This window comes from Heterodontus francisci, chromosome 13 (assembly GCF_036365525.1).
Source record: "Heterodontus francisci isolate sHetFra1 chromosome 13, sHetFra1.hap1, whole genome shotgun sequence".
In the NCBI taxonomy this organism is placed as follows: Eukaryota; Metazoa; Chordata; class Chondrichthyes; order Heterodontiformes; family Heterodontidae; genus Heterodontus; species Heterodontus francisci.
Genome location: NC_090383.1, coordinates 32,896,609 through 32,911,433, shown reverse-complemented (window position 1 = coordinate 32,911,433; position 14,825 = coordinate 32,896,609). Strand labels below are relative to the sequence as shown.

Here is a 14,825-nt window from a genome sequence, read left to right as displayed (position 1 = left end):
ATGGCATACCAGTCTCCACTCCTATGCTGAATCCCAGCTGAACTGATTAAGCTGGAATTCCTGGGCTAGAAGCCTCACTGCCAGGGCTCTCCCTTGATGTCATTGGCCTTGTAGAGGTGATCAGATGTTTCACCCTTTACAAGGCAGCCTAGGAAAGTCCCAGAAACAGCAGGTACACAGTGCTACTGGGTCCCTGCTGTTTTCCAGTAGGTTCCACTGGAGTTACAGCAGAGTTTAGTCAAACTCCCAAAATAATTTGAAATCTGTGTCCTTTATAGGTTATGGTGACAGTTCTAACTAAGATTGCATGCACTTTATTTAAAATTTCTCTCCCAGAGGCATAGAATTCTTTGATCAAGAATGGACCCATAATTCTAGTGAGGAGAGAGGGCAGAAGAGGGGCATATCATTCACCCAGGGAGCAGATTTTGTGATGGACTCAGAAGCTGCCTCATTTCCATTATGGTCAATTTTAGGAACACAGGAACAGGAGTCGGCCATTCAACCTGTTGAGCCTGCTCCACCGTTCAATTAGATCATGGCTAATCATCTACCTCAATGCCACATTCCCGCATGATGTCCATATCCCTTGATGTCATTTGTCTCCAGAAATTTATTGATTTCTGTCTTGAACATGCTCAGTGATTGAGCTTCCACAGCCATCTGGGGTAGGGAATTCCAAAGATTCACCACGCTCTGAGTGAAGAAATTCATCATCTCAGTCTTAGATGGCCCAACCCTTATTCTGAGATTATGTCACATGGTCCTAGACTCACCAGCCAGGGGAGACATTCTATCTACATCCACCCTGTCAGGCCCTGTAAGAATTTTGTAAGTTTCAATGAGATCACCTCTCATTCTTCGAAATTCTGGAGCATACAGGCCCAGTTTCCTCAGTCTCTCCTCATAAGACAATCCCGCCATCCCGGGGATTAGTCTGGTGAACCTCCGTTGCACTCCCTTTATGGCAAGTATATCCTTCTTTAGATAAGGAGACTAAAACTGTACACAATACTCCAGGTGCGGTCTCAGCAAGGCTCTATACAATTGCAGCAAGACATCTTCACTTCTGTACTCAAATCCCCTTGTGATGAAGGCCAACATACCATTTGCCTTCCTAATTGTTTGCTGCACCTGCACGCTAGCTTTTAGTGACTCATGAACAAGAGCACCCAGGTCCCTTTGAACACCAATACTTCCCAACTTCTCACCATCTAAGAAATATTCTGTCTTTCTGTTTTTTCTACCAAAGGGGATCACTTCACACTTATTCACATTATATTCCATCTGCCATGTTCTTGTCCATTCACTTAGCCTGTGTAAGTCCGCTTGAAGCCTCCTTGCATCTTCCTGACAATTTCCATTACCACCTAGTTTTGAGTCATCAGCAGATTTGCGAATGTTACAATTGGTCCCCATTTCCAAATCATTTGTACAGATTGTGAACGGCTGTGGCCCCAGCACTGCTCCTTGTGGTACCCGACTAGTAACAGCCTGTCATCCTGAGAATGACCTGTTTATTCCTACTCTGTTTTCTGTCTGTTAACCAACTCTCAATCCATGCCAATATATTACCCCAATCCCATGTGCTCTAATTTTGTTTACTAACCTCCTGTGTGGGACCTTATCAAAAGCCTTCTGAAAATCCAAATACACCATATCCATTGGCTCTCCTTTATCTATGCTACAAATAACATCCTCAAAAAACTCCAACAGATTTGTCAAAAATGATGTCCCTGTCATAAATCCATGCTGACTCTGCCCAATCATATCATTATTTTCTTAGTATCTAGCTGTCACATCCTTTATAATTGATTCTAACATTTTCCCTACTACTGACGTCAAACTAACAGGTCTGTAGTTCCCCATTTTCTCTTTCCCTCCCTTCTTAAATAGTGGGGTTACATTTGCTACTTTTTGGTTTGCGGGAAGCTTTCCCGAATCTATATAATTTTGAAAGATAACCACCATGCGGCACAGTGGCGCAGTGGTTAGCACCGCAGCCTCACAGCTCCAGGGACCCGGGTTCGATTCCGGGTACTGCCTGTGTGGAGTTTGCAAGTTCTCCCTGTGTCTGCGTGGGTTTTCTCCGGGTGCTCCGGTTTCCTCCCACAAGCCAAAAGACTTGCAGGTTGATAGGTAAATTGGCCATTATAAATTGTCACTAGTATAGGTAGGTGGTAGGGAAATATAGGGACAGGTGGGGATGTTTGGTAGAGATATGGGATTAGTGTAGGATTAGTATAAATGGGTGGTTGATGTTCGGCACAGACTCGGTGGGCCGAAGGGCCTGTTTCAGTGCTGTATCTCTAATCTAATCTAATCTATCTCTATAGCCACCTCCTTTAACAATCTGGGATGTAGCTCATCTGGTCCAGGGGGTTTATCAATCTTCAATCCAGTTAACTTTTCAAGTCCTTTGGTTTCACAAGTCCCTTGGTTGCCTAGTGTTCCTGGGAGATTTTCTTCCGCGAAGACAGACACAAAGTAATTGTTTAGTTTCTACGCCATTTCCCTGTTATCCACTATAAATTCTCCTGTCTCCACCTGTAATGGGCCCACATTTGTCCTAGTTAATCTTTTAACAGACCTAAAAAAGCTTTTACAGTCTGCCTTTATGTTGCATGCTAGCTTGCATTCATATACTCTTTTCCCCTTCTTTATCAGTTTTTTGGACATCCTTTTCTGAGTTCTAAATTCAGATCAGTTTAAGAAGTGCCTACTCGCTAAAATGACAGCCATCAAAATGACGTTATCCATCCCAGATTCTGTCAATTCCACCTTACAGCACTTGCCTATCAAGAATGCCTAATGGAACAGGCATTTTTGCAAGAACCTGGTGAATCAAGTGAAAGTAGGTTCTTAAAGGGCAATTGCAAAGGGTAAAGTTGTCAAAATTTCCTGCTGTAGCTTCTGTTTGCTTTGGTAGTTCTGTAAGATAAAGTATAGATTAGAACTTAAATTCCAGTTTATAATGGAGTAAAGAATTGCAAATAAATTAAAATATCCAAAGCATTATATGGGTCTTGAAGCCATTTCGCAACAATAAACCAAGGCACACGGTGGGGAAAATTCGAATACTCCTGTTTTCGGGAGTGGGTGAGTCGCGATTCCCTTAGCCTGGTCCTGTTGAGGCAGGCAGCATGCAAAAAAAAAAGACTTTGTGTTGCCTCATCATTTCAATGATTTCAACGTGCAGCCCAGCACCAAACATGCTGATGGCTGGCTGCATATTCAACACGGGGCCAAACAGTGTGCTTGGCTAGCAGGTGTTTCAGCGAGATTGTACATCTTAAAAGCAGCCGGCCCATCTTAAAGAGGAGCTGCACTAATTATACGGAAGCTATTGCTGACTGTGGAGGAAGTGGCTACAAAGGGAAGCACACCAAATAGCAGCAGGAAATAGAGAGGGCTGCCAGATTTTCCGGTGCATTTCTGGAGGCATTAGTGCAAGAAGTCCAAAAGAGGAGAGAAGCACTGGTTCTGTAGGTAGTTGGATGCCCCTAAGGTAAACCCTGAGAAGGGATTGGGAGCAAGTGACCAAGGGGATCAATTCTCAGAGTCTGGCCCTGAGGATCTGCCAGCAGTGCCACAAGAAGTTCAATGACCTCACACGAGTGGTCAGGGTCAGTGAATACATCTTCACATGACTTCTCTGACCCACTGCACTACACACGCTGCTCATGCTAACCCTCATCACTTACCCATCACTTACCACTTATGGGCGGCACAGTGGCGCAGTGGTTAGCACTGCAGCCTCACAGCTCCAGCGACCCGGGTTCAATTCTGGGTACTGCCTGTGTGGAGTTTGCAAGTTCTCCCTGTGTCTGCGTGGGTTTCCTCCGGGTGCTCCGGTTTCCTCCCACATGCCAAAGTACTGCTGGTTGATAGGTTAATTGGCTATTATAAATTGCCCCTAGTATAGGTAGGTGGTAGGGACAGGTGGGGATGTGGTAGGAATATGGAATTAGTGTAGGATTAGTATAAATGGGCGGTTGATGGTCGTCACAGACTCAGTGGGCAGAAGGGCCTGTTTCAGTGCTGTATCCCTAATACCCTCAATATTGTGGCATTACATTGCTGCACCCCCACTATCAACATGCTGGGGGCTACCACTCACCAGAAACTGAACTGGTCCAGCCACAAAATTCTGTGGCTACAAGAGCTGGTCAGATGCTGGGAATTCTGTAGTGAGTAGCTTGCTTCCTGACTCCACAGTGCCTTTCCACCATCTACAAGGTACAAGGTGGGAATGTGATAGAAAACTCTCCCTTCCCTGCATGGGTGCAGCTCCAACAATACTCAAGAAGCTCCACACCATCCAGGACAAAGCAGTCTGTTTGACTGGCACCCTATCCACATCTTAAGCATTCACTTCCTGCACCACCGGTGCAAGGTGGCATCAGCAGGTTTCATCTATAAGATACACTGCAGCATCTCGCCAAGGCTCCTTTGACAGCACCTTCCAAACCCACGATCTCTATCACCTAGAAGAACAAGGACAGCAAATGCACAGGAATGTCATCATCTGCAAGTTCCTCTCCAAGTTACATGCCATCCTGACTTGGAAATATATTGCTGTTCCTTCACTGTCGCTGCATCAAAAATTCTGAAACTCCCTCCCTATCAAAACATTGAAGACAGCTCATCATCTCCATCTCAAGGGCAGTTACAGATAAGCGATGCCCACATCCCCTGAAGGAATAAAAAAAAACTGAGGACAGAAGTGATCTGTCACTCAGTGCTGCTGAGTCCTGGAGTGGACCTACAACAGACTGTTTCTCCAGGCTTTACTCCTCAGCAGTCTGGGTCCACAGACCAGTTTCCAGTTGTGAATGCATTGATTTATAGTAGCAGACAGCAGGCATCAGAATTTTGGGTTCAGTGTGTTTCAGATGCTAATGGTAGAACATTGTAATAGCAATGCAGTGAAAAATCTACTGCAGTCATCAGAGGTTTGAAACAATTACTGTGTCTGCAGCTTCTTGAAAATTTCTCTTATTTGTACCTCTCCAATTAACTTAAGATTCATCATTTATATTAATTCCTTCTACACAATAGGGTTTATGGTTCTGGTGATTCCCAGGAGTCCATGTTTGAGCAATTGCGTCCTTTACTTACCTCCGTACTAGATGGGTAAGTGTAACACATATTTCTAACCTTGTTGTATAACAGGTCCTCCATGAGGCAGTATTGTTTTTCAGGAAAGTTCCGCTTGCAGCACACAGCTTAAAACAAATCAAGGAGCCAGTGGTAACAAAATGAACACAATTTCAACTCTAAAATGGAAGTGTTTTAAGAATTAAGTTTGGAAATAGTAAGATCACTGATAATCAATGTTATAGAATTTACAACACTGAAGCAGGTTATTCTGCACAACTGGTTTGTTTTGGTGTTCGTGTTCTACATGAGCCTCCTCCCATCCTACTTCATCTAATCCTAACAGGTTTTCTTTCCTCCCTCGTGCTTATTCAGCTTCCACTTAAATACTTCTATGCTATTCACCTGTACTATTCCATGCGATAGCAAGTTTCACATTCTAACTACTCTGGATAAAGAAGTTTCTCTTGAATTCCTTATTGGATTTATAATTCCCACTGGATTTATCTATTTTATACTAATCGCAAAAGTAAATAACCCATTTTTGAATTTCTACCTGCTAACAAAATGAATTGTATGAAATTGTCTGCTTAAAGATAGCATACACTGGGCATTTTGTTAGCAGGAACAACAAATCAACTAACGACAATACAGCTGTAACGATGATTCTTTAATGCTTCTCAAGTAGATAAGAGGCACTGAACCAGCATAAAGGGTATAGAATTTGGGAATCCAGTGTAACATCCAATATCTTTGTGAATAAGTTTATAAAGTTGCTTCATGAATCAGGCCCTAACCTACTGAACATCATCCTAGAGAAACAGCAGCATGGGTCTCAACCAGATTCATAACAGAGCATATGTAATCTTATGTCTATCACTTGGATGACCATGTGGGAGGTCTGAAAGAGTTTGCTTGACTCTTAAAGCGCACTCAAATTAAAGCAAATGTAATAGTGCAAAGCAGTAATACAGGGCATATGTTGACATAAAGGAAAGTCAAAGTTAGATATATTCAAAAACACTGTACTCACCCAGGAAGTTGTATACAAGGAAAATAGCACAAGTGAAACGAGCTGATGTTGCACATGACAAGAGGCCAAATAGAACAAAACGGATGAAAGAATTTGGGTTAAAGCACCCTGTCTTGATCTACCTTGCATATAGTTTAAAATTTGCACATAGTAGGAGAGAAAGGTGCAACAATGGTGGACTCAGCTGGCAGAGCTTAATTGCAGAATATGGAAATCTCAGGGGATTTTCAATGGCATTGATCCTGAGGAAGATGGAGAGGTTATAAGCCAACTGACATGTACTTCATAAATAATGTTTGTATAATTTGCACAATATTTTGCATCTGTACGTCCTTGCAAACTGTGCACGAGTGTGTAATATTGTATGTAATTCCCTTCTGGTTAGAAGAAAGTAGGATAAGAGGAGATCTAATCGAGATGGTCAGAATTAAAATTGATAAAGTAATTTGGTTAAAACTATTTTTGCTAGTTGGTGAGTCAGTTGCTAAAAATGAGTGCCAGTCCTTTCAGAAGTGAAATTAGGGAAATAGGAAACACTTACTCACGCAAAGGAAGGTAGAAGTTTGGAACTTTCTTTCATAAATGGCATTTGATGCTAAATCAATTGTTAATTTTACAACTGAGATTGATAAATTTTTGCTATCCAAAGTTATTAAGGGATATGGGGCAAGGTAGATATGTGGAGTTAGGTCGCAGAACAGCCATTGATCTCATTGAATGGCAAAACAGGCTCGAGGAACCGAATGGCTTTCTTCTGTTCCTATATTCCTAAGATGATCACCAAAAGAATGAAGTGGATAAATATTTGAAAAATAAACCTTTAACGGGGAATAGACTCAGTAGAAAGCTTGTTCACAGGCACCAGTGCCAACAAGCCTCTTAATTTGTAAATTTTACACTTCAAAACTGTACTCAAATGAATAATTTCCCAGAACAAGAAAAAAAAGTAGTCTTTAAGTTGCACTATCAAAGGAACAGTAACCCAATAACAACTACTACCATCTATATTTGCATTAAAATCTAGCATTAAGGTCACTTTATGACAATTGAACTTGATATCTTGTTAAGGAATTCGGCAAACTGTGAGGAAGAATGCAGGAAAATGCAGAAAGCCATATACAAGTGTCAGAAGTGGGAAAATACTTAACAGATATACCTCTGCACCCCCACAAAAATAATCTAGGCCGCTGCCAGGCAGGCAGCCTCTGGACTGCTCGATATTGCACTGGCCCAAATCCAGAAAGCTGCATTGGGATGCCTGTAGTTCACCGATTCTACTTAAATGAAGCCCAGCCTCAAAATGGTTCCAGTTCCTTCACTGCTGGAACAGGCAAGTAGATAGCACATTCTGCATATTTGGCTGCCTAAAGGCTAAAATCTATCCATGGATTTTTAAAGGTGAGAGTGCAGGCCATAAAGAGGTAAATGGGAATCTAGCTTTATACATAGGGGCACTGAATGTAAAAGCAAGGCCATTATATTTGAATTGTATAAAGTATTATTTAAATTTCAGTCCAGGAAAGGTACATTGCAGATGCACAAGGATAATACCATGAAGGTGAAAGGCTCAAAGTTAGGAATAAAAACAGAAAATTCTGGGAATAGTCAGTTGGTCAGGCAGCATGTATGGAGAGAGAAACAGAATTAATGGGTTGGATTTTCGTTCCCGGTCCAGATCCCACCGTATGGATGAAAAGCGGGGCAGGAACCAGAAATGCTGGCGGCGGGACTCCAAGGGAGATTTTGGAGGAGGTGTCCAATTAAGAGGCCGCCTCCGGAAGCCCCGTCCAATTAAGGATGGAGGATGGGCTCCACAGCTGTGAGAGCCAATTGGAGCGCCCGAGACCCTGAGCATCCGGCAGCACCCACCTCTCCTGGTAGATAACAAGAGGGTGCCTCCAGATGGAGGTGCCCCCTGAAGATTTAGAAAAGTTTAAAAATAAAATGTGGCCACAGCTGCCGGAGCATCATTATGGAGAGGAACCTGCGCCCACCTCCCAGGCATGAGCCTCAGCAGGGGACCCGTATGCCAGCTGGAAAGTTTCAGACGATGTGAAGAGTTCCCTCAGTAGGAACTTTAATTGCTCTTCATAGCCCTCCAGAGGCAGCCTCACTGAAAATAGGCTGGTGGCTGGAACATACCAGCAGACAGGCACGCAGGCCAGTAGCATGGAATTGCTGGTACGCCTGCCTCCGTACCCATCACCTTTGCAGAATAAACATCCAACCCAATGTTTCAGGTCGATGACCTTTCATGAGAAAGGTCATCAACCTGAAACTTGAACTCAGTTTTCTGTCCACAGATGCTGCCTGACCTACTATTTCCAGCCGTTTCTGTTTTTATTTCAGATTTCCAGCATCTGCAATATTTTGCTTTAGTTTCTGACATTTAGGACTTTTGTTTTACTGGATTAGAATTTTCAAAATTATGAAAGACTTTGCGAAAGAGTGAGTGACACACAGAGTGGAGACTTTGCCGAAGTGAGACGTGGTCAGAATGTGAAGGTGGGAATTTGGTTCACGTGGAATTGAGATGTAGTCAGAGTGTGAAGGTGGGAATTTGGTTCACCTGGAAATTCAGGGCAGAGGAGGAAAGAGGAATTGATGTGTAACGTTCCAGCATAGAAGGTAAGTAATTGGTTGGTGAACATTTTCTCTTTCTCTGATCTAAACTAAGGCATTTTAATTGGGGTTAGTATAACATTAATTGGAATAATGAACATATGAATCTTCTGAGACTCAGGTGATTTATTAGTAAGGTATTATTAGTTGCAGTAAGGTTTATCAGCAGTTGTAAAGCTTACCAGCAGTGGGGCTTAGTAGTAGTGGGGTTTATTAATTATAAATTAATTAAGAAAAATAAATTAATTAACACATTATAAAGATGGCAGAGTAGGTGATGTGTTGTGGCTGCAGTATGTGGGAGGTGGTGGACACCGGTGTGATCCACGGCAACCACGTCTGCAGTAAGTGTCTGCAGCTCGAGGAGCTTCAGTGCAGAGTCATGAGCTGGAGGACGAGCTACAGACACTGTGATGCATCAGGGAGGGAGAAAGTTACCTGAACACTTTGTTCCAGAAAGCAGTCACACCCCTTAGGATATGGTCTTCTGATTTGGTCACTGGTCAGGGACAGGAATGTGTGACTGCGAGTGGGGCAGGTAAGGGGATCGAGAAGGCAGAAATGGAGGAGACTCAGCCCTTACAATTGTCCAACTGGTTTGAGATTCTTTCCACTTGTATGGATGAGCAAACTGACCATGACACCGTGGTACAGGAAGCCATTCAAGTGGGGAATAAATAGGAATGTATTGGTAGTAAGAGGTAGTATAGTCAGGGGATTGACACGATTCTCTGGAGCCAAGACTGAGAGTCCAGGAGGCATTGTTGCCTACCCGGTGCCAGGGTTTGGGACATCTGCTCAGGGCTGGAGTGGAAATTGCAGTTGGAGGGGGAGGATACAGTTGTTGTCCACGTGTTACCAATGACATAAATAAGACTAGGAAAGAGGTTCTGCACAGAGAGTATGAGCAGCTAGGGACTAAATTAAAAAGCAGAACCTCAAGAGTAATAATCTCTGGATTATTACCTGTGTCACGAGCAAATTGGAGTAGGGTAAATAAGATTAGAGATTTAAATGCTTGGCCTAAAGATTGGCGTGGGAAAAATGGGTTGTGATTCATGAGGCACTGGCACCAGTACTGGGGAAAGTGGGAGCTGTACCGTTGGGACGGTCGTCACCTGAATCATAGTGGGATCAGTGTTTTGGTGATTCATATAATTAGGACGGCAGAGAGGGCTTTAAACTAAATAGTGGGGGCAAGGGATCAAGTGAGGGAAGATGTGATAATTTAGAGAGAGGCAAGAGAGCAAGGTACTACTAAGGGAATTGATAATCTGAGTGTGGCAGGAAGGGAAGATTGGAGGGAAGCGAAACAGGTAACAGGAAGTAGAAAAGTAGTAAGCAAAATTAGAAGACAAAGTGAAGGTACGCATCAAATAGGATCAGAATGCGGAATAATGTTAAAAAGACAAGTTAAGGGCACTCTATCTGAATGCACACAGTATTTGCAACAAGGTAGATAATTTGAAAGTACAAATAGAGGTAAATGGGTATGGTTTAATTGCCATTACAGAGATGTGGTTACAGGGTGACTAAGACTGGGAACTGAATATTCAAGGATATTTGTCATTTAGGAAGGATAGGCAGAGAGGAAAAGGAGGTGGGTAGCGTTCTTAATAAAGGACAAAATCAGTACATTAATGAGAGAGGATCTTAGATTGAAGGATCAAGATGTAGAATCAGTTTGGGTGGAGATAAGAAACAGCAAGGGACAGCAAACGTTGGTGGGCATTGTTTATAGGCCACCAAACAGTAGTGATAATGTTGGGCACGGTATAAATCAGGAAATTAGAGGTGCATGTAACATGGGTAATACAGTAATAATGGGCACCGTCAATTTACATATAGACTGGGTAAACCTAATCACGAATGCTGTGGAGGATAAATTTCTGGAGTGTGTACAAGATGGGTTTCTGGATGAGTAAGTTGAAGAACCAACTAGGAATCTGGCTATTTTAGATTTACTATTATGTTATGAGAACTGTGAATTATGAAATGCCAACTGTGTAACAGCCCCGACAAACAAATTGTTCTGCAGCACCTGTGGAAGAGCCTGTCACTCGAGAATTGGCCTTTATAGCCACTCCAGGCGCTGCTTCACAAACCACTGACCACCTCCAGGCGCGTATCCATTGTCTCTCGAGATAAGGAGGCCAAAGAAGAGAATGAGAAAGGGCTAATTAATAACCTTGCTGTAAAGGAGTCTTTGGGAAATAGTTACCATAGTATGATAGAATTTTACATTAAGTTTGAAAGTGATAAGATTCATTCTGAAACTAGGATCTTAAATCTGAACAGGGGAATCTATGAAGTTATGAGGGGCAAGTTGGCTGTGGTAGTTTGGGAAAATATGCAAAAAAATTTGCCAGTAGACAGGCAATGGCTAGTATTGAAAGAAGTATGTTCTGCAACAAGTATACATTCCTCTAAGATACAAAAACCGAACAGGAAAGTTGAATCAACCGTGGCTAACAAAAGAAGTTGAAAATTGCATTAGATCAAAGGAAGTGGCTTACAATGTTGCCAGAAAAAGTGGTAAGTCCGAGGATTGGGAGCAATTTAGAATCCAGCAAAGGATGACCAAGAAATTGATAAAGGGAAAAGAGAATATGAATGCAAGCTAGCGAGAAGCATAAAGGTAGACTGTAGAAGCTTCTTTAGGTATGTGGAAAGGAAAAAATTAGCAAGGACAAATGTGGGTCCATTGCAAGCAGAGACAGGAGAATTTATAATGGAGAATAGGGAAATGGCAGAGAAACTAAACAATTACTTTGTGTCAGTTCTCACGGAGCAAGATACAGAAAATCTCCCAGAAATGCTAGGAACCAAAGGACTTGTGAAAATAAGGACTGAAAGACATTGGTATTAATAAAGAGGTAGTACTCGAAAAATTAACTGGATTGAAGGCCCATAAATCCCCTGGTCCAGATGAGCTACATCCCAGAATGTTGGAGGAGGTAGCTGTAGGGACAGTAGATGCATTGGTGGTTATCTTTCAAAATTCTATAGATTCTGGAAAAGTTCCTGCGGACTGAAATGTTGCAAATGTAACCCCACTGTTTAAGAAAGGAGGGAAAGAGAAAATGGGGAACTACAGACCTGTTAGTTTGACATTAGTAGTAGGGAAAATGTTAGAATCTATTATAAAGGATGTGATAGCTAGATACTAAGAAAATAATGATATGATTGGGCAGAGTCATCATGGAATTATGACAGGGAAATCATGTTTGACAAACCTGTTGGAGTTTTTTGAGGATGTTACTTGTAGCATAGATAAAGGAGAACCAATGGATATGATGTATTTGGATTTTCAGAAGACTTTTGATAAGGTCCTACACAGAAGGTTAGTAAACAAAATTAGAGCACATGGGATTGGGGTAATATATTGGCATGGATTGAGAATTGGTTAACAGAAAACAGAGAATAGGAATAAACGGGTCATTCTCAGGATGACAGGCTGTTACTATTGGGGTACTGCAAGGATCAGTATTGAGGCCACAGATGTTCAGTCAATACAAATGATTTGGAAATGGGGACCAAATATAATATTTCCAAATTTGCTGATGACACAAGACTAGGTGTGTAAGTTGTGAGGAAGATGCAAGGTGGCTTCAAGAGGACCTGGATGGGCTAAGTGAAGGGGCAAGATCATGACAGATGGAATATAATGTCAATAAGTGTGAAAGTATCCACTTTGGTAGAAAAAACAGAAAGACAGAATATTTCGTAAATGGTGAGAGGTTGGGAAGTATTGGTGTTCTTGTTCATGAGTCACTAAAAGCTAGCGTGCAGGTGCAGCAAACAATTAGGAAGGCAAATGGTATGTTTTTTAAAAATTCATTCACGGGATATGGGCATCGCTGGCCAGGCCAGCATTTATTGCCCATCCCTAATTGCCCTTGAGAAGGTGGTGGTGAGCTTCCTTCTTGAACCGCTGCAGTCCATGTGGGGTAGGTACACCCACAGTGCTGTTAGGAAGGGAGTTCCAGGATTTTGACGCAGTGACAGTGAAGGAACGGCGATATAGTTCCAAGTCAGGATGGTGTGTGACTTGGAGGGGAACTTACAGGTGGTGGTGTTCCCATGTATTTGCTGCCCTTGTCCTTCTAGTTGGTAGAGGTCGCGGGTTTGGAAGGTGCTGTCGAAGGAGCCTTGGTGCATTGCTGTAGTGCATCTTGTAGATGGTACACACTGCTGCCACTGTGCGTCGGTGGTGGAGGGAGTGAATGTTTGTAGATGGGGTGCCAATCAAGTGGGCTGCTTTGTCCTGGATGGTGTCGAGCTTCTTGAGTGTTGTTGGAGCTGCACCCATGCAGGCAAGTGGAGAGTATTCCATCACACTCCTGACTTGTGCCTTGTAGATTGTGGACAGGCTTTGGGGAGTCAGGAGGTGAGTTACTCGCCTCAAGATTCCTAGCCTCTGACCTGCTCTTGTAGCCACGGTATTTATATGGCTGCTCCAGTTCAGTTTTCGGTCAATGGTAGCCCCAAGGATGTTGATAGTGGGGGATTCAGCGATGGTAATGCCGTTGAATGTCCAGGGGAGATGGTTTGATTCTCTTTTGTTGGAGATGGTCATTGCCTGGCACATGTGTGGCGTGAATGTTACTTGCCACTTATCAGCCCAAGCCTGGATATTGTCCAGGTCTTGCTGCATTTCTACACTGACTGCTTCAGTATCTGAGGAGTTGCGAATGGTGCAGAACATTGTGCAATCATCAGCGAACATCCCCACTTCTGACCTTATGATTGAAGGAAAGTCATTGATGAAGGAAAGTCATTGATGAAGATGGTTGGGCCGAGGACACTACCCTGAGGAACACCTGCAGTGATGTCCTGGAGCTGAGATGATTGACCTCCAACAACCACAACCATCTTCCTTTGCGCTAGGTATGACTCCAGCCAGTGGAGGGTTTTCCCCCTGATTCCCATTGACTTCAGTTTTGCTAGGGCTCCTTGATGTCATACTCGGTCAAATGCTGCCGTGATGTCAAGGGCAGTCACTCTCGCCTCACCTCTTGAGTTCAGCGCTTTTGTCCATGTTTGAACCAAGGCTGTAATGAGGTCAGGAGCTGAGTGGCCCTGGTGGAACCCAAACTGAGCATCACTGAGCAGGTTGTTGCTAAGCAAGTGCCGCTTGATGGCACTGTTGCTGACACCTTCCATCACTTTACTGATGATTGAGAGTAGGCTAATGGGGCGGTAGTTGGCCGGGTTGGATTTGTCCTGCTTTTTGCTGTGGACATACCTGGGCAATTTTCCACATTGCAGGGTAGATGCCAGTGTTGTAGCTGTACTGGAACAGCTTGGCTAGGGGCGCGGCAAGTTCTGGAGCACAGGTCTTCAGTACTATTGCCGGAATATTGTCAGGGTCCATAGCTTTTGCAGTATCCAGTGCCTTCAGTCGTTTCTTGATATCACGTGGAGTGAATCGAATTGGCTGAAGTCTGGCATCTGTGATGCTGGGGACTTCAGGAGGAGGCCGAGATGGATCATCAACTCGGCACTTCTGGCTGAAGGTTGTTGCAAATGCTTCAGCCTTATCTTTCGCACTGATGTGCTGGGCTCCCCCATCATTGAGGATGGGGATATTTGTGGAGCCACCTCCTCCAGTTAGTTGTTTAATTGTCCACCACCATTCACGACTGGATGTGGCAGGACTGCAGAGCTTAGATCTGATCCGTTGGTTGTGGGATCGCTTAGCTCTGTCTATCGCATGCTGCTTACGCAGTTTGGCATGCAAGTAGTCCTGTGTTGTAGCTTCACCAGGTTGACACCTCATTTTGAGGTATGCCTGGTGCTGCTCCTGGCATGCCCTTCTGCTCTCTTCATTGAACAAGGGTTGGTCTCCTGGCTTGATGGTAATGGTAGAGTGGGGGATATGCCGGGCCATGAGGTTACAGATTGTGGTTGAGTACAATTCTGCTGCTGCTGATGGCCCACAGCGCCTCATGGATGCCCAGTTTTGCATTGCTAGATCCGTTCAAAATCTATTCCATTCAGCACGGTGATACTGCCACACAACACGATGGACGGTATCCTCAATGTGAAGGTGGGACTTCGTCTCCAC

At 43.5% G+C, this 14,825-nt stretch overlaps 2 protein-coding genes across 10 annotated transcripts in view; both read left to right on the top strand.

Moving 5' to 3' along the window:
* kif25 (kinesin family member 25) overlaps nt 1-14,825 on the top strand; it is a 271,160-nt gene that overhangs the window by 131,972 nt on the left and 124,363 nt on the right. For all 9 annotated transcript variants that reach the window (XR_010976174.1, XR_010976175.1, XR_010976172.1 and 6 more), the window contains one exon: nt 5,062-5,136. Coding sequence is in view for 3 of the 9 variants with exons in the window: in XM_068044632.1 (XP_067900733.1) it covers nt 5,062-5,136 (75 nt within the window). In the remaining 6 variants the exon portion in view is untranslated. The remainder of the gene's footprint in view (nt 1-5,061; nt 5,137-14,825) is intronic.
* Nucleotides 1-14,825, top strand: part of afdna (afadin, adherens junction formation factor a) — a 598,271-nt gene that overhangs the window by 461,760 nt on the left and 121,686 nt on the right. The gene's annotated exons all lie outside the window — the stretch shown is intronic.